General features: G+C 44.2%; 2 protein-coding genes across 2 annotated transcripts; one reads left to right on the plus strand and one right to left on the minus strand.

Annotated features, from left to right (window-relative positions):
* The first annotated feature begins 2,111 nt into the window (after nt 1-2,111).
* slc22a31 (solute carrier family 22 member 31) lies at nt 2,112-9,293 on the plus strand. Its single transcript, XM_067249293.1, has 9 exons — nt 2,112-2,504; nt 3,553-3,656; nt 3,790-3,944; nt 5,045-5,213; nt 5,302-5,447; nt 6,213-6,324; nt 6,461-6,675; nt 6,858-6,969; nt 7,100-9,293. The coding sequence occupies exons 1-9, from the start codon at nt 2,112-2,114 to the stop codon at nt 7,542-7,544; spliced, it is 1,851 nt and encodes a 616-aa protein (XP_067105394.1). The 3' UTR covers nt 7,545-9,293.
* A 338-nt stretch (nt 9,294-9,631) lies between these two features.
* dpep1 (dipeptidase 1) lies at nt 9,632-21,034 on the minus strand. Its single transcript, XM_067249294.1, has 10 exons — nt 20,631-21,034; nt 19,849-19,975; nt 19,568-19,700; nt 18,019-18,169; nt 16,543-16,612; nt 15,073-15,249; nt 12,912-12,996; nt 12,041-12,116; nt 10,138-10,273; nt 9,632-10,005 (listed from the first exon to the last, which is right to left on the minus strand). The coding sequence occupies exons 1-10, from the start codon at nt 20,762-20,764 to the stop codon at nt 9,829-9,831; spliced, it is 1,266 nt and encodes a 421-aa protein (XP_067105395.1). The 5' UTR covers nt 20,765-21,034; the 3' UTR covers nt 9,632-9,828.

Below are 21,034 nucleotides of genomic sequence, written 5' to 3' on the forward strand. Positions count from 1 at the left end.
GTTTAACTACATGCTCTTATGGTTCTTCCCTTTGGCACTTACTTTGGTTGTTCACAATGTGTGCTTCATGTTTTGGCTACTCGCGATGTTTTTTGGCTATCTTGTTGTTGTCTTGTTGATCAGTGACCTATGCACTTTGTAAAGCTCTCTCTTGGAAGTCGCTTTGGATAAAAGCGTCTGCTAAATGAATAAATGTAAATATAACTACTACCCTTCTTTTCTAAAACAATTGAACGCGCTGTATCTAACCAACTGTCAAACTTCCTCTCTCAGAACAACCTGCTTGACCCCAACCAATCGGGCTTCAAGACTGGCCACTCCACAGAAACTGCCCTCCTGTCAGTCACCACTGCCCTCCAGTCTGCCAGAGCGGCTTCGAGGTCATCCGTCATCGTTCTGCTGGACCTTTCTGCAGCGTTTGATACGGTTAACCATCAAATCCTGCTGGCCAGACTTTCTGAGATGGGCATCACTGGCACTGCACTTCAGTTGATGTCATCCTACCTGTCGGGAAGATCCTACCAGGTCTCCTGGGGAGGCAAAGTGTCAGGCCCCCACCAGCTCTCCACTGGTGTCCCACAGGGTTCCTTCCTTGGACCCCTCCTCTTCTCCCTCTACACCACCTCGCTTGGACCAATCATCACCTCCCATGGCTTCTCTTACCACTGCCATGCTGACGACACGCAGCTGTACCTGTCGTTCCCCCCGACTGATCCGGGGATCTCAGCTAGGATCGAGGCCTGCCTCACAGACATCTCCGCCTGGATGACCGAGCACCACCTCCAGCTGAACCTCGCCAAAACAGAACTCCTCATCATCCCGGCCAAACCCTCCATCTCCCACGATCTCTCAGTCACCCTGGGATCGGCGACGGTGACCTCTCCATCCTCTGCCAGGAACCTCGGGGTGACCATGGATGACAAGCTCTCCCTCACAGCCCACATTGCTGCGGTCTCCCGGTCGTGTAGATTCACCCTCTACATCCGGAAGATTAGGACATACCTATCTGAGCATTCCACCCAGCTGCTAGTCCAAGCACTTGTCCCCCAGCATGCGCAACCCGCCCTCTCCAGAGGATTCAGAACGCGGTGGCCCGTCTGGTCTTCAATCTACCCAGACGCTCCCATGTTACCCCGCTCCTCATCTCCCTCCACTGGCTTCCCATCACGGCCCGTATCAGATTCAAGACTCTGGTACTGACCTTCCGAGCGGTGAACGGGACTGCACCCGACTACATCAAGTCTCTCCTCCAGCCTTACACCCCCCTCGCCACCTACGGTCTTCTTCTGACAACCGTCTGGTGGTCCCACCGCTCAAGAGCGCCCGGTCCCAACACAAGCTCTTCTCCTGTCTGGGCCCCCAATGGTGGAATCAACTCCCCACCTCCATCAGGGACACTGACTGTATCTCCACCTTCAAGAAAAGGCTCAAGACTCACTTGTTCCGGGAGTACAACAGCACTTAGGAATGCTTGGCTTGGCTGGACCTGATGTTCCCTCCAGGATCACAATGACTCGTATTGAGAGACCTGTTGCTCTTGTTGGTTAGTTGTAACGGTTTCAAATTCTTGTACTCGCTGTGAAATATTTTACTGTTGATTGTTTTTTCTACAGGTACACTCTTGCACTCTTGTGGGGAGTTTCATGTTGTTCAATTGTAACTTGTTTAACTGCATGCTCTTATGGTTCTTCCCTTTGGCACTTATTTGGTTTTCCACAATGTATGCTTCATGTTTTGGCTGCTCGCAATGTTTTGGGCTATCTCGTTGTTATGATCAGTGACCTTTGTTCTTTTGTAAAGCTCTCTCTTGGAAGTTGCTTAGGATAAAAGCGTCTGCTAACTGCACAAATGTAAGTTCACCCATTAAAAATGTGGTGGCCCGCCGCCCGACAAGCAGTAAATGAACAAACAGGTGGAGCTGTCTTACGCATTATAATAGGCCTAAACCTCATTGGTCTCATAATTGAACTGCTTTTTCAGCAGACTACACTCCGCCTACTTCAGTCTCCAGCTGTCCCTAAATTGCATGAGTAATATGTAGACTATAGCTGCGCCGACTTCAGTGCCCGAGACTAGCCTACAGTTGTCCCGGCTGCACAGTCCCTTGTAAAATGGAATATGATACAAAGATTTATCCCAAAATAGGTGGATATGGACAATACAATCGAATTGTGGCGGTGTTCAGTTGGTTTCCGAACTTTGCTGTTATGCTTAATCTTTTTACAGATGCTTTTTACACGCTGACTCCAGACAGCTACCACTGCAAGCCCGACCCGACTCTCTTACCCTCGGCATTCTTACTCAGCAACTATTCCCGACAGGGATATCTGAATTTCACAATTCCTTGGGTTAACGGCTCTGGGCTGAGCCACTGCGAACTTTTTAAGTACCCATTAAACTATTCTTCTAATGTATCAGTGAATGTCCCCAAAGACACAGTTCCATGCACAAAAGGTTGGGAGTTTTCCCAAGCTGCTGGACTACAAACCAACTTCGTGACGGAGGTAAACTATTCCAAAACTTACAGGTATTCGTGTGTTTGGGTTTGTTTGTGGTTTGGCGGGTGATCAGTCATGTCATATGTTGATATGTGTTTTGGTATATCATACTTCTGAGTACTAACTTCAGCCAAGATGGAGCATATCAGTCAAATACTAGTGTACCCCCCCCCCCCCCCCCTCACAACTCTTACTGTTTCATGGCAGTTATAGAAGTTATTTTGTGTTGTTGGTAACAAAACAGGAAACACATCAACAGGGACAGGGAGTGACTTCCTGAGACAGCCTGTTCTACTTAGAGCCACTGTTCCAATCAGCTCAGTCATCATCATGTGTCCCCAGGTCATCCTTAAAGTCTCAGAAAAGCGTGTGTGTTTACTTAACAAGTCTTATACCTACTTGTTCATGTTGAGCTGGAGCTTTCCAGTAGACTGAACTCACAGAGAAGCCTATCCCGTTTTGTAAATATTGTAAAAGGATCATAGACAAGTATTTAGTCTCCCTGGTGTGGTAACAGAAGGTGCTTATCAATCCTGACAAACAGCTACATACGGGAGTATAAGTCACTAAATAGAATGTCTATTTGGCAAATTTAGCTTATCTAGCAAATAACAATCATGGTACCTTGTTCTACTAAGATAAAGTTCACTAAGGGTGCTACTGAAGTTAGTGGTTTGTAGCTGTTGCTGGCAGGGCTGATGGTGGGATAAAGACAGGAAGAATGTAGAGCGTGGAGGAGGGAGATGGGAACTCACATACTGAAGGTTCAGTGCTTTTGGGTTTAATGTGATCAACCTCCACTCTAATTCAATTAGCAAGGAGATGCTCCCTCACACACAGACTATTCATGGCCCGCTCTCCTAGTGTTTGTGTGTGCATGCCTGTGTGTGCATTTGTGTATGTGTGCGTTGTTGATTTCCCTACTATTTCCTGAATGTTATGTAAGATGATGGTCAAGGAAGAATAGCTTTTTGGTGTGCTGTTAGCATTCTCAAAGTACTGAGAAATTGGCATGTGGAACCATACTCCCCACCCCTACCCTTTACTTCTTTAGTGGGACTTGGTGTGTGGAAACTATTGGAAGATCCCAGTGCAGCACATCTGCTTCATGAGTGGGTGGATCCTGGGGTATGTCTTCATGGGAACGCTGTGTGACTGGTAAGTGTGTGCGTGGGTGTGCACCTGTATAGTACTTGATTGCGATTGTGGAGCCCTTTTTGATTATTAAAAATCACCACATACTTCTCAACCTTTTTTTGTGTGTGTGTGCACGTGGGTTGTGTGTATCCAGCTTGGGTCGGCGGCGAGCCTTCCTCCTGTCCGTGTCTCTCTCCGGCCTGTTGGGTGTGTCCGTTTGTCTTTCCAACAGCCCTGTGGTCTTCCTCCTGCTGCGCTTCTGTCAGGGCTCCATGCTGGCTGGGGTCTTCCTCTCATCATACATCTCCAGTAAGTACGCTTGAGCAAACCCCCTTGGCTCAAGTATGTCAAGTATTTTCATCCAACAGTGACAGAAATCCTTTCTATTTCTGTGTAATCACATTTCCTGTATAAAAAGTAATTTCATTTCCAAGAGGTCATGTGAATTGCTGCATAGCACCCAGCCCAGTCGATTAAAGACACTCCCATTTGATTGTTCTCTCTACTACTTCAGCCTTAGCTGAGAAGAAGCAGCCAGCCAATGTAACACATCAGCTCCAAAATATCTTACATGTCTTCCTCCTGAAAGTTCCTTTTTCCTAACAATACAATATGGAGAACACATGAATTAGTACCCCCCAGTCTTTTCGGAAATAAATGGCAAGTGGGAGTGAGAGGAGGCAGCTGGAGGTAATCCCAGCACTTGTTCTGTACTGTCTTCAGGGTAACATGAGTTGGAAACCCCCCTATCCTCCATGAAACCAATATGTAACTGTGACTTGTTCCCTACCTGTTCCCCTCAAAGTAGTGGGATGTGCCTACCATCCTGGCAATTCTTAGACCGTTTCCCCTCTGCTATGAACGTTTTAATTCCTTTCTGTAATTGTCTTTGTGCGTGTGTTTGTGCATGCTTGCTTGCAAAGACTTTGTGTGATTGTGGGAGATAATTGCAGTTTGTGTAACAGGAGAGATCTCAAAGTATATGGGAGTAAGTGGTGCCAGGCTCAGTTTACCACCAGGTCGGCCCCATCTAAACACACACGCTGGGGCTGACACACGCCCGTGCATTCCTGTGAGGTCCAGGAGAAATGTAATCCAGATCTGGGTTTGAGGTCAGTCAGACTGACGTGGAGGGAGGAATAAGGAATATTTCCACTTGATCTCCTTCCAGAACCATGAGGAGGAAGAGGGATACAATACAACAGGACGCAGTGAAGGACACTAAACTCTATTTTTCCCTCTCTGTCAGGCGAGGAAAAGAGGCAGGAGGACTCTCACTTAACACTGTCAAATGAATGTAAAAGACTACTGCTTGAAGTTTTCTACTCCTTTTCCCTTTCGTCTCTCTCTCTCTCTCTCTCTCTCTCTCTGTCTCTGTCTCTCTCTGTCTCTCTCTCTGTCTCTCTCAGGGTTAGAGTTGTGTGATCCACCCCATCGCCTCATGGTTTCCATGGTCAGTGGTTTTTTTGCTGTATGTGCCGAGCTGCTTTTGCCTGGGCTGGCTGTCCTGTGCCATGATTGGCCAGTGCTCCAAGCTGTGGCCACCTTACCCCTGCTCCTGCTGCTTTCCTATTGGTGGTGAGTCAGTATGTCTGCATCAGGAACTTGTAGAGACCATTCATGTGTACATGTGCATCAGATCTATCTACCCGTGTGTGTTCCCTAGTTCTGTGTGGGTGTTCCCTGAGTCTCCCCGCTGGCTGCTGGCCACCTCCCAGATCCCCCAGGCCAAACAGAGCCTGCAGCTCTTCTCCACCAGGAACGGAGCATGTGTGAGAGAAGAGCTTTACCCTGCTGAGACACTGCTGTCAGGTAACTCAACATTTACACACATGCGTGCATTTGTGAGCGCTAAAGCAACTATCGTCCTGGTAGTGAAACTACATTAGTTCTAATTAGGCTGCATTAGGCCTTTTGAAAGGTTTTGTTCTCTAGATGGTTGTAGCTGGCTCTGGTTCTGATTAGGGAGAGAGGGACTAAAATCTATCAAGAAGACTGCATCGAAAATTATTAGCTTCTATTTCTAGGCGGCTTCGCATTGCCAGGTATTCCATACTGCGACGAGGAGGAAGTTACAGGATTCCCACTGAAACTGAATAGGAAATTTTGCTAGTGGATACCACCCTTGACAAAGGGTCTGGCAGTGGTGAAAAACCTTCTATCCAGTTTTCCAAACATACAGTTCTAGCTTGTTTAATTAGTAATCAGAATGTTGCTGGTTCGATTCCCGGCCGTGCAAAATGACGTTGTGTCCTTGGGTCAAGGCACTTCCCTACTTGCCTCGGGGGAATGTCCCTGTACTTACTGTAAGTCACTCATTTAGCGTCTGCTAAATGACTAAATGTTTACGTTATTTGGGTTGCTTGGTTAGGTTGCTTGGTTAGGTTGGCTAACTAGCAACAAGACAATATCAAATGGATACTCTGTTTTTAGTAGATGAGGGAATTCCATCTAATTGTAAAGACGACAGGAACAGGAATGAACAGCACATGAACACACAAAACAAAAACGATTGAATTTGGCGAAACTACAACTCCCCTCTGCAGTCAATAAAGGACTTGGACGTGTATTCTCTAGAGATTGATGCTGCCTGGCCGGAGGAGGACACCCATGAAGAGTATCACTCAGTCTTAGTGCTGAGACACACCCGGATCATCTGGAGGAACTGTCTGATCCTCAGCTTCACTCTGTAAGACTAGGATCTCTTACTATATGACTGGATGTGGTGTAGGATTGAGATGACTGGTGTGTTTGGTTTAGCCTTATGGATGGAGGGGTTAAGTCTTGGTTAAGTAAAATAAACTGTACTGCTATCTTCTTTTCAGTTTTATAGGCACAGGGATCCAATACTGCTTCACCAGGAACCTGCACAGCTATTCCTCCAACTTCTACTTCAGCTACTTCCTGCGTGTTCTGACCGGAGCGTTGGCCTGCCTCTTTCTCTGCATGTCTGTCAATCACTTTGGTCGCCGCGGCATCCTGCTACTCTCTGCCATTGTTACAGGCCTGTCATCCCTCCTGCTGCTGGCCCTCACACAGTGTAGGTTACAGCCCTCTTCCTGGTCCTCCTCTACTCTCCTCCACCCTCTCCTGTCCCCCTCTCCTCTTTCTCCTGCTGGTCACACTACTCTATCAGCCTGTCTGTCCTGTTGTAGCGAGGATGTGAATACAGAATTGAATGTTGTTGGGTGAGGTGGGTAACCCTCATGTGTGATGTTGCAGACCTGCAAGGGGGGCTGGTGATGGTGCTGTCTGTGACAGGCCTCCTCTCCTCCCAGGCCCTTGCCATGCTCAGTGCATTCTTCGCCAGCGAGGTCATGCCTACTGTCGTACGGTAAGTACGGCCTGCACTTGTCCCAGACACCCTGAGATGTGCGTGTGTGTACCTGCTCTGAGGCCCGCGGCGATGGTAACGTGAACATGTAAATACAGATGTAATCGTTCTCCTCCCCGTCTCTGTCCAGAGGAGGCTGTCTGGGGCTTGTCCTGGCTGCGGGCTGCATGGGCATGGCTGCCTCCTCTCTGATGGAGCTGCAGAACAACAGTGGTTATTTCCTGCACCACGTGATCTTCGCCTCCTTCGCCGTCCTCTCCGTCCTCTGCATCATGCTTCTCCCCGAGAGCAAACGCAAGCCGCTGCCAGACTCCCTAAAGGACGGGGAAAGCCAGCGGCGCCCCGCTCTCTTCCTGACCCCCGGCGAGCGAGACAGCCTGCCTCTGTTGTATACGCGGCCTTCGGAGTACCACTCTGAGAACTACTCCTGCCTGGTGTCAGCCACCAGGACGATGCTGACCAAAGACACAGTGCCCTTTAACATGGTGGCCCACCCACCTCTGCTGATGGCTCATGGGACAGGCCAGGGGGGGGGGGAGAACGGGCTTCTGAGAGAGGAGCTGTCCGAGCGGTAACCCAACATCTGAGCTGTCATCCTGCATCACAAAAACCCTTTCTCTGCCAAATACACACACATGCACACACACAGACACACACACACACACACCTCTTTCCTCACTACAATCCTAGGCTGACCGGCGCTCAAACTGTTCAGTTGCTGGAGATATCCGTTACTGTGAGCTACTTTTTTTTCTTCTGAGTAATTTATGTTCCCATAAACTTTAATAAAGAAATGAGTCTTGGTACCGTCATGACATGGATAGTACATGGCTGTGCAAGTCTGACAGAGTGGTTAAGAACCCCATAGAAGTCACATAATAAACTACATAATAATGTAGACATCTTAATGTTCAGATCAATAAATCTGTGGTGAAGCTGTGTAACACCAGAGAGAGTGAAGATAGAGGTTAGAGCTGTGGAATGTAGTTGGGTCAGATGAGTAGCCATGTCTGTTCACTTAGTCACTGACTGACAGCCACTCAGCTGCCTTTCATTAAACCTGTGGCTTGAACATGCTGGCTGGCTGGTTGGCTACCTGCTTAACTGGCAGTCTCATACCTGGTGTATTCATCAGTAACTTCCTAAGGAGGAGGAGACTGTGGTGTAGTGTGGGTTAAAAACAAGCTATTTGGGGTTATATTGTTGCTGCTGTTCTGTTGAAATGAGAAAGAATGATTCTGTACTTAAATATCTGCAACAAATGTTGTAAATGCTATCAGAACCTAAAATGAAACTCATCAGTCACTTAGCACTGTCAGGAATACTATCTGAGCAGACCTACAATCCGATGGTGATCTGGACCACTGTGCTTCACATTTAGTCTGGAAAGGTGAAACAAGGAAGGAGATATGGGCAGACTTAATGTTATGAGAGATGAAGATGATGATTAAAACAATAATTTGTTAACTTAAACATAACTCCTTGTCCAAAATCTAAGACACAATGCAGAAAGTGTCATCTATCACTGTGTTATGCCCCTGCTGAAACCAAGAAGTGTTTCTAAGTATTTGACATATTTTGGATAGGTTCAATGTCTCACCAGTGTTAAAGGAAAATCTGATTACAACAACACAGGCTAAGCCTGACAGTTAGCCTGCTCCGGACCAGGTTAGTTTAGCAGAATAAGTTGCCATACGAAACAAGTTTGAACTATGTTGAACTTGCTTTAGAGAACCAAATCCACCGAAATTGAGTCTGGCCGATATAAGCCTGTTTTATTTGGTAAACTCACTTTATGGAACAGGCCTCAGGTGAACATGTTTAATTCCATTGTGTCTTTGGTATGCTTCTGTTCACAGTTATGCTCATTTGTTGTTTTGTACCACTATATGTTGTGGCCTATAGGTGGTGCTATTGTTTTTAAAATAAATTTCTTGAAACACCACAAAAATAGAATATGCCATGGACCTTTTCATGGCTGACTGTCAACCCTGTCCTACTACTAGGTGATGAACATAATAGATGTACACACAGGCATAACAAAATACTTGCCATAATGCTGCCTGATTAAACCTTTTCATGTTATGTGGGCCTAAACGAAGACCTCTTTTGTATTTCATAGAAGAATGAGAGGAGACGTTGTGTGAGTGCAGATAAGATGACCAGCTGTCCGGATTTAGTTCAATAGCCTGTGGCATGTTCATCACGCTAATGTTTGTCAAACGTTGCACCTCATTGTTTCTGTTCCAGGTTCTCCCTCTCTTAGTGTGGGTGTGTTTAATATTTCTGTTAGTTACATTCCCTCCAAGGCTGAAACAAACTGATTTGACCAGCTGTATCATGGGAACTGTGATAAACTAAACAAACAGTTTCCACTTGTGTTACTGCATTTACGTGTTTCTGTTATTGTAGGATTCATAGAGGACATTTCTCTTCAGACAGTGTGTGTTTTCCCTCCAACACGGGCTACGAATCACACACAGCCACCCCTTTTGACACGAAGAGGAGTGGAGTTAGCAGTTACCAGTTAGCAGATGTATTTCATCCTAGCAAAGTAGTGAGTGTAACCAACTTAGACCCTGTTCACTGTCCCAGATTAATCATGCTCCTCAAATCATTTCCATGTCAGTGGAGATTCTCCATCAAGAGACAGTACAGTGGATATGTTTTCCTGATTCATTTTATTCAATTTTAATCAATGCGTTCCATGTCTTACACATTAACATTACATGTCATTAACCATTAGACTGACTTTCGAGACTTGACCCTCCCTCATCCTTCCTGTATCTGAGCACTCTATGCCCCCGTCCTTTCCTACAGCCTTCCCTCCTCCAGCCCACTCCCCACAGCCCTTCCTCCTCAAGCAGCCAGTCCCCCCAGGACCAGGGCCAGTAGCAGGGCCAGGGGACTGAGGGTTAGGACATGACCACCACTGTCTGGGTCTGGGTAGCCGTAGCTGGTTCTGCAGGTGTTCTTCACCTCAGAGTAGGGGATAGGTAGGTCATCTGGATGAGAATCTCTCAGATTATTTCGCACCTGAAACCCGGAAGGAGAACCATAGACAAACCCAAATCAGTATATGTATTTGATGCAACTGACATTTGACTATCAGAGAATGTTATATTTAAGGTATGGGGTGTGTGTAAGTATGTGTATGTTTGTGCTCACCTTCTCCACCTCTCTGAAGACCCTGAGGAGGTTGTCTCCAAGAGCACCTTTGATCTCGGTGTCGTTCCAACCTCTCCTTAGCAGTTCTGCTACCAGCCCAGGCACCTTTGACACATCCTCAAGACCCACTGGGACTCTGGAAAACAGTGTGTGTTTGTGTGTTTGTCTAAATTCTTACAAGTAAAAGTCTAATTGTACTCAATATTTCCGAGGAGCCCTTTTCTGTTCAATATTTGTAAATGACCTTCGCTCAGAAAGAGTTTCTTGCGTTTAGAGACACTACTCTAAAATTACCTCAGTATATTACAATAAGTAACTTTCAGAGAGATGCCCTTTGCGGAGAAAGTACTGGGTAAACGTCCCTTGTGATGACTGGAGAGAGCTTCACCTATGATCTCTTTCTGCCCCTCAGAGTGGTCATGGGCTGGGAGCTGTGAGTCTCTTTATTTGTGTCTGTTGTAACACAATTACTGCCTATCTGTCACTATCTGTGTTTACTCTCTTGGGCATAGCAATGGGTTCTCCATTTGGCCCAAACTATGCAAACCTGTTGATGGGCAAGTTTGAGATGGACTTTGTTTATTCCACCTGAAAATGTCTTTAACCACTGTCTGAAATGTTGGTTCCGATATATTGATGATGTCTTCTTTATCTTTAGTGGTACAGTGGAACAACTTCATGAATTCCTGAACTCTAGACTTGACTCCATACGATTTACATTGGAATATAACATGTCCTTTATATCATTTCTCGATGTTCAGGTCTCTAGATGTACGGGGCAGGTTTTACAGACGTCAGTATTTCGGAAACCCACAGACAGAAATAACTTTTTACACTCAAAAAGCTACCACCATATAGTCAATTTTTACGTATGAGTTGAATTTGTAGCATTGAAGTAGAATTCGAAGGTCAGGCCAACATTTTGTATGATTTTCGAAAAGAAAGAAACCACTTCAGAAAACCGTATTGTCTTGTCTACGACTTTTTCACCCCTGTCGTCCGAGGTCAAGTCTATAGTGAAAAACATTGGCATATTCTATCTAGCGACTCAAAGATCGGCCAATCGTTCAAAAATACTCAATTTTTTGCCTATAAAAGGTTCCCAAACTTGAGAGATACGCTGGCGAGAGCAGACTCGCATACTCCGCCAACCAATTGCCTTACAAATCTTGAACCTGGCAATTTCCCCTGCAGGGGTTGCGTTAATTGTAATGCAATGATCAAGGGTAATTCCTTCCTACACCCGCGGCAAGTCATTCTACGTGAGGGGGAGAATCAAACTTGCAGCACGACTTTTGTAGTCAGAGCAAATCGAGCCGGTACCTCGATTTTCTCCTTGAAATGCCCATGCGGATTTTGTTATGTTGGGAAAACAAAAAGAGAATTGAGAGTAAGAATAAATGAACACTAAAGTAATATACGTAATCACGACATTAAATTATCTGTAGCAAGACATTTGGGTTGTGCACATGAGTAATGTGGAGCATATTGCTTATTGACGTATTAGGATACTATAGGAGAGGTGGCTGAAGTGGTCGTTGCATTACCGCCACAATCATTCTGTTTACATTTTTGAATTTTTGTTTAGCCTACTTGATTTGTCAACTTATTTAGTACAGTCTGAAGTACTGTGCCTTGTGTGCGAACATGTTGTGAATCTGTGCACCTGTTGATGTCATGTGACTCACTTGTAACCCTTGACCCTTATGATAAAAAGCATCCATTCTGGTGTTCACGCTACACACTGACGATGGCTTAGGCCAAAACCCGTCTGTGAATAAACTGGTCAAAATAAGCAATGAGACAAGCTTGAGAGTGCGGTTTTCTACTTTAAGACCATGTTAACAACCAGCAGGATGTGTTGTTGTGGTATGAGTATTTTGGATGGCTCCTTTTAACTCACCTGCCTACTCCATCATAGTCCCCCCCAAAGCCAATGATGCCAGCTCCAGCCACACTCCTTATATGGTCAAAATGATCTATGGACAGAATGATGAGACATTCATTGGATATTTTCAACAATACAACACAAGATTGTCTTAAGACAACAAACACGCAAATAAGCAATTATACTTCATCAGCAGACAGATACAATACTGTTGTACTGCGGACACTGTATAGATGCCCATCATTAAATATGTATTGTACTGTTCGAGTGTGCTGTTTATATTGGCATTGGCCACAGCTTTTCTTAGTGATCTGTTGATGTCAGCACCCAGCATTGGCTAGGTTCAAGGTGTCTACTATATGTGCTGTTGGCTGTGTTGCTCATCCTGTATTTGTACTGTTAGCTCATACACATACTTGGTATGTGGTACAGTGAATTATTATTAACCATGTGTGGGTCAAGATACAACACAAACCAACAAACTGTGGAACCAACACATCACAACATGAAAGAACACAAATTCAAACCCTAGCAATATAACATGGCATCTGGACAACATGGCAATGACACAAGATGTCAGCAACGACAACATCATGGAGATTATGGCAATCCTGTCATGTGAAAAAGGGAACGATTGAAGAGCTTTCTGTAACTGTTCCCAGTCCCTGGCTGCAGGTAACTGAGAGGAAGAGCAGAACCTGAAGTGGAATGTGTGTGCAGACTGAAGACTGATCAAAATGAGACACACTTAATTTAGGCCTAACATGGTTTTATTTCATGAAGTATTTTGTAACATCTTGTACGGTAATGAGTGACTTTGAGGGGTGTGGGCAATTGGTAGTAAATGTGTGTGTACATGTGCATGCAAAGCACCTTCTTCACCTACCTGATACGTTGGACAGATAAGCAGTTTTGCTGCAGGTCACATAGTCGTTGTAGAAGTTAATCATCACAATGCCCTGTTTATCTCTCTGGCAGAGTGACGAACAATAGAAATACATAACATTAAACCAGTAGAAATTAAAGTCTCTATCTGCCAAGATGAAAGGATTCTTTGAACAGACTTGGGTGTGTCAGTTGTAAATGTTATGTTCAATTGTTTTCTGGTTGTTACATGATGGCCCAAAAGGGTAATAAATGCATTGTTCCTTTGTCTTTTCCAGCCTTGTGTATAAGAAGAATCCCTCAGCATTCTGGGGTTAAAATTATATTTGATTTGCAAACATGGACTGGTTTCACTGACTTCTACATATGTATGTATATATATATATATATATATATATATACAGTTAGGTCCATAAGTATTTGGACATTGACACTATTTTCATCATTTTGGCTCTGTATACCACCACAATGGATTTGAAATGAAACAATCAAGATGTGCTTTAAGTGCAGACTTTCAGCTTTAATTTCAGGGTATTTACATCCAAATCAGGTGAACGGTGTAGGAATTACAATACATTTTATATGTGACCCCCCCCTTTTTAAGGGACCAAAAGTAATTGGACAATTGACTGCTCAGCTGTTCCATGGCCAGGTGTATGTTATTCCCTCATAAAGGGAGTTCGTTATTTCATTGACAAGGAGCAGATAAAAGGTCTAGAGTTAATTTCAAGTATGATATTTGTGTTTGGAATCTGTTGCTGTCAACTCTCAATATGAAGTCCAATGAGCTGTCACCATCAGTGAAGCAAGCCATCGTTAGGCTGAAAAATGAAAACAAACCTATCAGAGAGATAGCAAAAACAGGTGTGGCCAAATCAACTGTTTGGTACATTCTCAAAAAGAAAGAACGCACTGGTGAGCTCAGCAACACCAAAAGACCCGGAAGACCACGGAAAACAACTGTGGTGGATGACAGAAGAATTCTTTCCCTGGTGAAGAAAAACCCCTTCACAACAGTTGGCCAGATCAAGAACACTCTCCAGGAGGTAGGCATATCTGTGTCAAAGTCAACAATTAAGAGAAGACTTCACCAGAGTAAATACAGAGGGTTCACCACAAGATGTAAACCATTGGTGAGTCTCAAAAACAGGAAGACCAGATTAGAGTTTGCCAAAAAACATCTAAAAGAGCCTGTACAGTTCTGGAACAACATCCTATGGACAGATGAGACCAAGATCAACTTGTACCAGAATGATGGGAAGAGAAGAGTATGGAGAAGGGAAGGAACTGCTCATGATCCAAAGCATACCACCTCATCAGTGAAGCATGGTGGAGGTAGTGTTATGGCGTGGGCATGTATGGCTGCCAATGGAACTGGTTCCCTTGTATTTATCGATGATGTGACTGCTGACAAAAGCAGTAGGATGAATTCTGAAGTGTTTCGGGCAATATTATCTGCTCAGATTCAGCCAAATGCTTCAGAACTCATAGGACGGCGCTTCACAGTGCAGATGGACAATGACCCGAAGCATACTGCGAAAGCAACCAAAGAGTTTTTTAAGGCAAAGAAGTGGAATGTTCTGCAATGGCCAAGTCAATCACCTGACCTTAATCCAATTGAGCATGCATTTCACTTGCTAAAGATAAAACTGAAGGGAAAATGCCCCAAGAACAAGCAGGAACTGAAGACAGTTGCAGTAGAGACCTGGCAGAGCATCACCAGGGACGAAACCCAGCGTCTGGTGATGTCTATGGGTTCCAGACTTCAGGCTGTCATTGACTGCAAAGGATTTGCAACCAAGTATTAAAAGTGATAATTAGATTTATGATTATGTTAGTTTTTCCAATTATTTTTGGTCCCTTTAAAAAGGTGGGGGCACATATAAAATGTGTTGTAATTCCTACACCGTTCACCTGATTTGGATGTAAATACCCTGAAATTAAAGCTGAAAGTCTGCACTTAAGCACATCTTGATTGTTTCATTTCAAATCCATTGTGGTGGTATACAGAGCCAAAATGATGAAGATTGTGTCAATGTCCAAATACTTATGTACCTAACTGTATATATATTGGATATACTGTGGATATACTGACCTCTACAAACATCCCTGTCCCCCCAAACACACGCACAAACACTCTGGCCCACACTTGTCCCACTCACCACCCTTTTGAGGATGCGGTCTGGAACGTTTCTCTTGTGTGGACAGATAGTGTAGGCGGACGAATGGCTGAAGATGACAGGAGCCAGGGACATGTCCAGCACCTGGTCCATCACCTTCTCTGTCACATGGGCCAGGTCAATCAGCATCCCTAGACGGTTCATCTCCACGATCAGTTGCTGCCAGGGTCAAAGATCTCTATGGTTATCATCATGGTCACCACTCATAGTTTATATTAAAGAAATATTGTGGATGAGATTAACTTTAGAAGAGAGCCCCCTTGTGTACAGAGAAACGACAAACCACATTCTGAAAGTGACCAGTATTTTTCTTTTGAAGTTCCAGTTTTGTAGTATTAAAAGGGTAGGGGTTTCATATGGGCCAAACAACCCAAACTATGCACTAGTATTAGTACTATATTTAATAACACCATAAATGAAATATAGCTGCATACAGCAATGGGGTGGCCAAGCAGGAGTTCTTGGAGTTATTTCGGCACTTTCTGCAATGCTACGGCTAATAATCAAGGGGAAGACTCGGTCCTGCTAGCCCCCATGTTGAGACAGCGTGCGAGGTGCAGAACCAAATGTTTAAAACTTGCCCGGAGTTGCTGAGAGAAGCAGCGAATTTGATTGAGGAAGATGCTGATGCACCCTGGTACCAGAGTCTAAATTAGCAGTCACTCTGTGATCACTATCTTGGTTGGAAAGTGCGGAAATAACTCCAAGAACTTCAATAAGTTCCTCTGCTTTACTCGCTACATGCTCTGGGTCAGCAGGTCCTCCACATCCTCAGCTAAGTCTAAAACTTCTCTCACCAACTCCCTAGAAAGTTCATGAAGATCCTCCATCGTCTCTATCCAGGCACTCTACTTCAGGAAAGGCGGTGATGCTGAGGCAGAATCTAATTTACAGATTTTGCAGTTGCACAACATTTTTTTGTTAGCTTTTTATTTAGAGCACAGGTTTAATCATTTCGAGGCAATTGTTAGATTTTGCCAGAAGAGTTAGGGCTTTTGTGAATGTAGTTTGATGATTTGGTTTTATTTTTAAAGTTCTGAGAAAATGGGTGAGAAAATGGGCTAAGGCACATTTCATGAAATGTGTCTTAGCAGTTGTGAAAACCCATCAGCATACATGGCTGTCAATGCAACAGGAGGTTGAAACTCAAGTCTTTCGCACATTAGATGTGGGGGCAGAGCGTCTCCCAGCCTACAGCACTAGTAGCTACTTTGAGCATGGGTTCTTTGGAACAACACGTTTGATGAGTAGCCCTGTCTACAGCTGAATAGCACATTATATTATATTCTTCTATCTATATCATCCATAGGTATCAGACTTCAGCAGTGGTGCTAGTGGTGAAGATTTCCCACGTATTTGAGTTCCTGTTAAAATTCCTTAAAAGCAGAAGTTGTATTTGCACTGTGTGTGGGTGTGTGTAAACAGCCAGCTGCATACACAACATAGGCCTACCTTGCCAAACTCAGACAGACCATTGTGTTGTGATGGCTCGAATCCTGTATCCACCAGCCAGTTATCTGCCCTGGTGATTAGGAAAGCACAAGAGAGTAGAGGGGAGAGGGAGAAGAGACGAGACAAGAGGAGAGGGAAGGATAGGATTGGGGCCCTGTCAGACTAGAGAGTTTGACAGTTAAAAGACATTTACTATTACTCCATAGCTGGTGCAGTACCTCTCCAGGAGTGTGTGCTTAAGGACTGAGGGGAATACACAAGGCTCCACCTGATACCCGATACTTGACAGTAAGTGATACTCGGACAGGACCAGGTGGAGATTACCTTGCAGAGATGCTGGAATCCCCCAGATTTCCAAAAGCAGAACAATCTCCTGGTGATGACTTGTCCAGTTACCAGTTTGGTTTATGGGTATATATGGGTGTTTATGAGGGGCATGAAGGCCATAATTCAAACTCGCCTCTCATACACACCATGGAAGACCTTTTGCCTTTCACAAACACTACTGAAATAAACTCACATTCACTACTGAACACCTCTCACGTATACTAGTGAAAATAGACCTTACCTCTTACACACCCCACTGAGAGTGAAACCTCTCACGCAGACCAGTGAAAATGAAATATGTACAGAATTGTAGAGAGTGCAGTATTTTGTTTCAAACTTAACAGAAGTTTTTATATAGTATAATGTGTTTTATATTATATTGTAAAATAATTTATTATAATATATGTAGGCCTATTATATGTATACATATATATATATTATAATATAATTTCAGTTATATAATAACAGTTGATTGCCTAATATATTTGAAATACATTACATTTTTAATATATAGCTATGTATCCACACAAAATCATTGATATTTCATTCAAATGCACATCAAGATTACTGATAACTTAATTTAAGGGATTATATCACAAAATGATCAGTTGTTCGCATCTACTGTAATGTAAACAGTACAGTAAACTTATGTGCACACAAAGTATGAAACATATCCATAAAATTGTCTTATCTTGCTTAGTAAATTGTCCCATAATTAGTTGTGTGTGAGAGGTTACATTTTCAGTTGTGTGTGTGAGAGGTTACATTTTCAGTTGTGTGTGTGAGAGGTTACATTTTCAGTTGTGCGTGTGAGAGGTTAAATTTTCAGTTGTGTGTGTGAGAGGTTACACTTTCAGTTGTATGTGTGAGAAGTTACATTTTCAGTTGTGTGTGTGAGAGGTTACATTTTCAGTTGTGCGTGTGAGAGGTTACTTTCAGTAAAGAATGTGAGAGGTTACTTTCAATTGTATGTGTGTGTATTTCAGTAGTGTGTGTGAAAGGCAAAAGGTCTTCAATGGTGTGTATGAGAGGCGAGTTTGAATTATGGCCTACACGGCCCCTGCTGAATCAGCCACGGCTGATTTAAGACTTTATGATTATGTGAACTTCTCTGCTGTAGAGTCTGGGTGCTGCCAGGAGTTGTCTCACCAGGGTGTGTTGCAGCTGTGTGTTAGGGTGAGGTAGCGCGCCCCTAGCTGGTACATGGTCCTCAGGGTGCCCAGGCTGCTGTCCAGTGAGTGCCCTCCCTCAACCCCAATCAGACTGGCCGTTTTGTTCTGAGCAAACGCCTCCACGATATCTGGAAGACGTTTAAGAGAATCATGGACATTCATTTAATTATCTGTGTTGTTTTAAAAAGAGGCATTGAAGTCACTGTAGAACTAAAACTAAGGGGTCAGACTGTGAAGCAAGTTTCTGTCAGAAGTCTCGGATGCCATTTAAAGGTGACATGACATGAAAACTTCACTTTAGGAGGTTATTTAACGTTAATATGAGTTCCTCTAGCCTGCCTTTGGTCCCCCAGTGGCTAGAATTTTCGATAGGTGTAAACCAAGCCCTGGGTGTTCTTCTCCGCCTTTGAGAAAATGAAGGCTCAATTGCTCTGTTTGAAAATCTCCTCTTTGTGACGTCACAAGGAGGAAGGTTACCTCCCCTCTCTCTGCTTTGCCCGCCCAGAGAATCTGGCCCGCCCATAAGAAACTGAGCTACAACCGTGCAAGTGTTTTTATCCTTGAGAGACATCATGGCTTGCAAACTAACGAAGCATTACATTTGCTCAGTTTGGATGTACAAAGGAAAACCAAAATCTTTTAACAGCTCCTTCATCCGAGCCTCTGAAGACCCAGTGTCTTAATTTTATTTTCTCTGGAAATGCGCCTACACAACTTCTGTTGTAGTCGCATTTGTTTTGTATGTCTGCGCCAAACACTTCAGCCACGACTGTTTCTTCAATTTGAGCTAATTCAAAACTGGCCTTGCTGAAATTAAATTCTGGATCAGTACTAACTCTCCTTCGTCCATCTACTAACCTCGGACAAGTTAACTAACGCTATATAATTTTGTAGCTTTACTGTATATGGTTACCTAGCTTGCTACCCTTAGAATGTGGCTGTAACATTAGCTCTGCAGCTAACAGCTGAGTTACTGTCGCTAATGGAAAGGTAGATAGCATCAAGTATGTGTGTGAATACACATGCTGTAACGTGAGTGTTGTACACTTCTTTGTTATTTGGATAACCGTTCTGCTGTTGGTGTTATGGCGCGCGCGATATCCGCCTTTCCCCTCATTGAAATGACTGAATGTGTACCTCTGCAAACCAGGGTTATCAGATGAGAATGGCCAAATTCGAGGCATCTTACAGCAATGGGGCTACAGCCATTGCGATACATCCATTGTAAACATTAGCGCATGGTGCCGCCCCTCCGCTCCTCATTAGCATTTAAAGCTACAGACACCAAAACAGCGCGTTCTGAGGAAAGCTCCTTGTGGGACTGCTAGTTGTGGCTGTAACTCTGCACCAAGGCTGAATTTCGGGAAAGAGACTTCTGATACAGTATTAGGGGACCACTAAGGCCTATATAAAAGCATCCAAAAACAGCATGTCATGTCACCTTTAAGACAGATACTGTCACAGGACAATGTATTCAGTAACGGAATGTTTAGTTAACCATCCTGCTGTGGGGTTGTCAGTATTACCTTGACTGCTGGCAGCAAACATGAAGACCTCTGGATATTTCTGACACATCCTGTGGACCACGTCAATCTGTTCCAGAGTCTGCCTGACAGCATCCTTGTACTGGCTCTCACATGGAACATATGCTGACCAAAACTACAGCAGGACAACATGCAGTTTGTGGGAAAATGTGGGAAAATGCTGTTTATTCAGTGTTACAATCACATTATACATCACGTGTTACAATCACATGACCCTTTTCACATGATCCTTGTTGAGTGTGTGTATGTGTGTGTGTCTGTACCTGTGCTCCCAGTCTTCCTTCCCTGATCTTGGGGATGTTGGTGTGTGTGTTGTTGAGTGTATACAAGTCCACATTGCTGAGCTGATTATTGAACTTCATCCTGAGCTGCCAAGGCAGGTCATTGTGTCTGTGGTACATACAACTGGTTACTGACTGTATTGTCCTCTCCCTACCCTAATCCAACAAATAAAAACATATCCTCCCCCAACACACACACAAATACACACACACAGTTGCATGGCTAATCTTGTGGGAACTAAAATGTGTTTCCATTCTAAATCTGTTTTCTTAACTCCCTAACTTAACCCTAGCCCTAACCTTATCCCTGACGGTAACCCTATTCTAACCTCAACTCAAAAACCGGACCTTAAATCAAATTCTAAACCTAACCATAGCTCCTAACGACAACCCTAAAACTATCCCCAACCCTCAATGTAATTGTAAAAAAATTAATCCACTAAAAGTAGCACTTCAACTTGTGAGGACCGATAAAATGTCCCCACTAGTTCTCAGTTTTACTATTGGAGCAGGAACTGTGCCCCACAAGGATAGTTAAACAAGGCCAAACACACACACACAGATACACATGCCACAGAAACGGTAGTTAAAAGTTATCTATCTACATTTTGTGCCAAAGCGACAAGAAAATATCAGAGAACATAGAGGATACAAACAGCAACAGACTATCTGTAACAAAACATCTACAGTACTGCTCGGACCACTGAATGTGGTCTGAGGGTAATGTTTGGGCTTTTGAAGCTGCAGGTCGGACACTAACTTACCCATCGATGAGTGGTGTTTCTGACATCAGTCTCAGAGCATGGGTCATGTGTGTGTCCTGATCCCCTGCCACGGAAAGAACATAGGACATCAAACACAAAACGACCCTCCAACCAGCGCTGTCCCCCAGCAACATGACTATCTCTCTGCTTTTATCCCCTCAGTCTCTGTCCACCTCCTTTATGTTGTTCTGGATCCCTCTTTGTTTTCTCTTGTGTGTTGAAACACAGCAGAGCTTGCCAGGCCAAGAGATCCTGCACTCAGCCTTAGGAGGCTCTGCCAGATCTTATGTCTGCAGCTGGCTCCAAGCACATCCCTTTATCCTGGCTAGGTCTTCCTCAAGGATCTCAGTGTTCCTTAAAGTCCTTGAACCTTATACGCACCAAATCTTTATTCTTTCTCTCTA

The sequence above is a fragment of the Osmerus mordax genome, chromosome 13 (genome assembly GCF_038355195.1).
Source record: "Osmerus mordax isolate fOsmMor3 chromosome 13, fOsmMor3.pri, whole genome shotgun sequence".
NCBI lineage: Eukaryota > Metazoa > Chordata > Actinopteri > Osmeriformes > Osmeridae > Osmerus > Osmerus mordax.

Coding starts and splice junctions, on each gene's coding strand:
- slc22a31 (XM_067249293.1), top strand. CDS start 2,112: ATGGAATATGATACAAAGATTTATCCCAAAATAGGTGGATATGGACAA. Junction 3,657..3,789: donor ATGGGAACGCTGTGTGACTG/GTAAGTGTGTGC, acceptor GTGTGTATCCAG/CTTGGGTCGGCGGCGAGCCT. Junction 5,214..5,301: donor CTGCTGCTTTCCTATTGGTG/GTGAGTCAGTAT, acceptor TGTGTTCCCTAG/TTCTGTGTGGGTGTTCCCTG.
- dpep1 (XM_067249294.1), bottom strand. CDS start 20,764: ATGTTGCTGGGGGACAGCGCTGGTTGGAGGGTCGTTTTGTGTTTGATG. Junction 16,613..18,018: donor CACAGCTGCAACACACCCTG/GTGAGACAACTC, acceptor CCTAATCACCAG/GGCAGATAACTGGCTGGTGG. Junction 10,274..12,040: donor GACTATGATGGAGTAGGCAG/GTGAGTTAAAAG, acceptor ACTGTTTTCCAG/AGTCCCAGTGGGTCTTGAGG.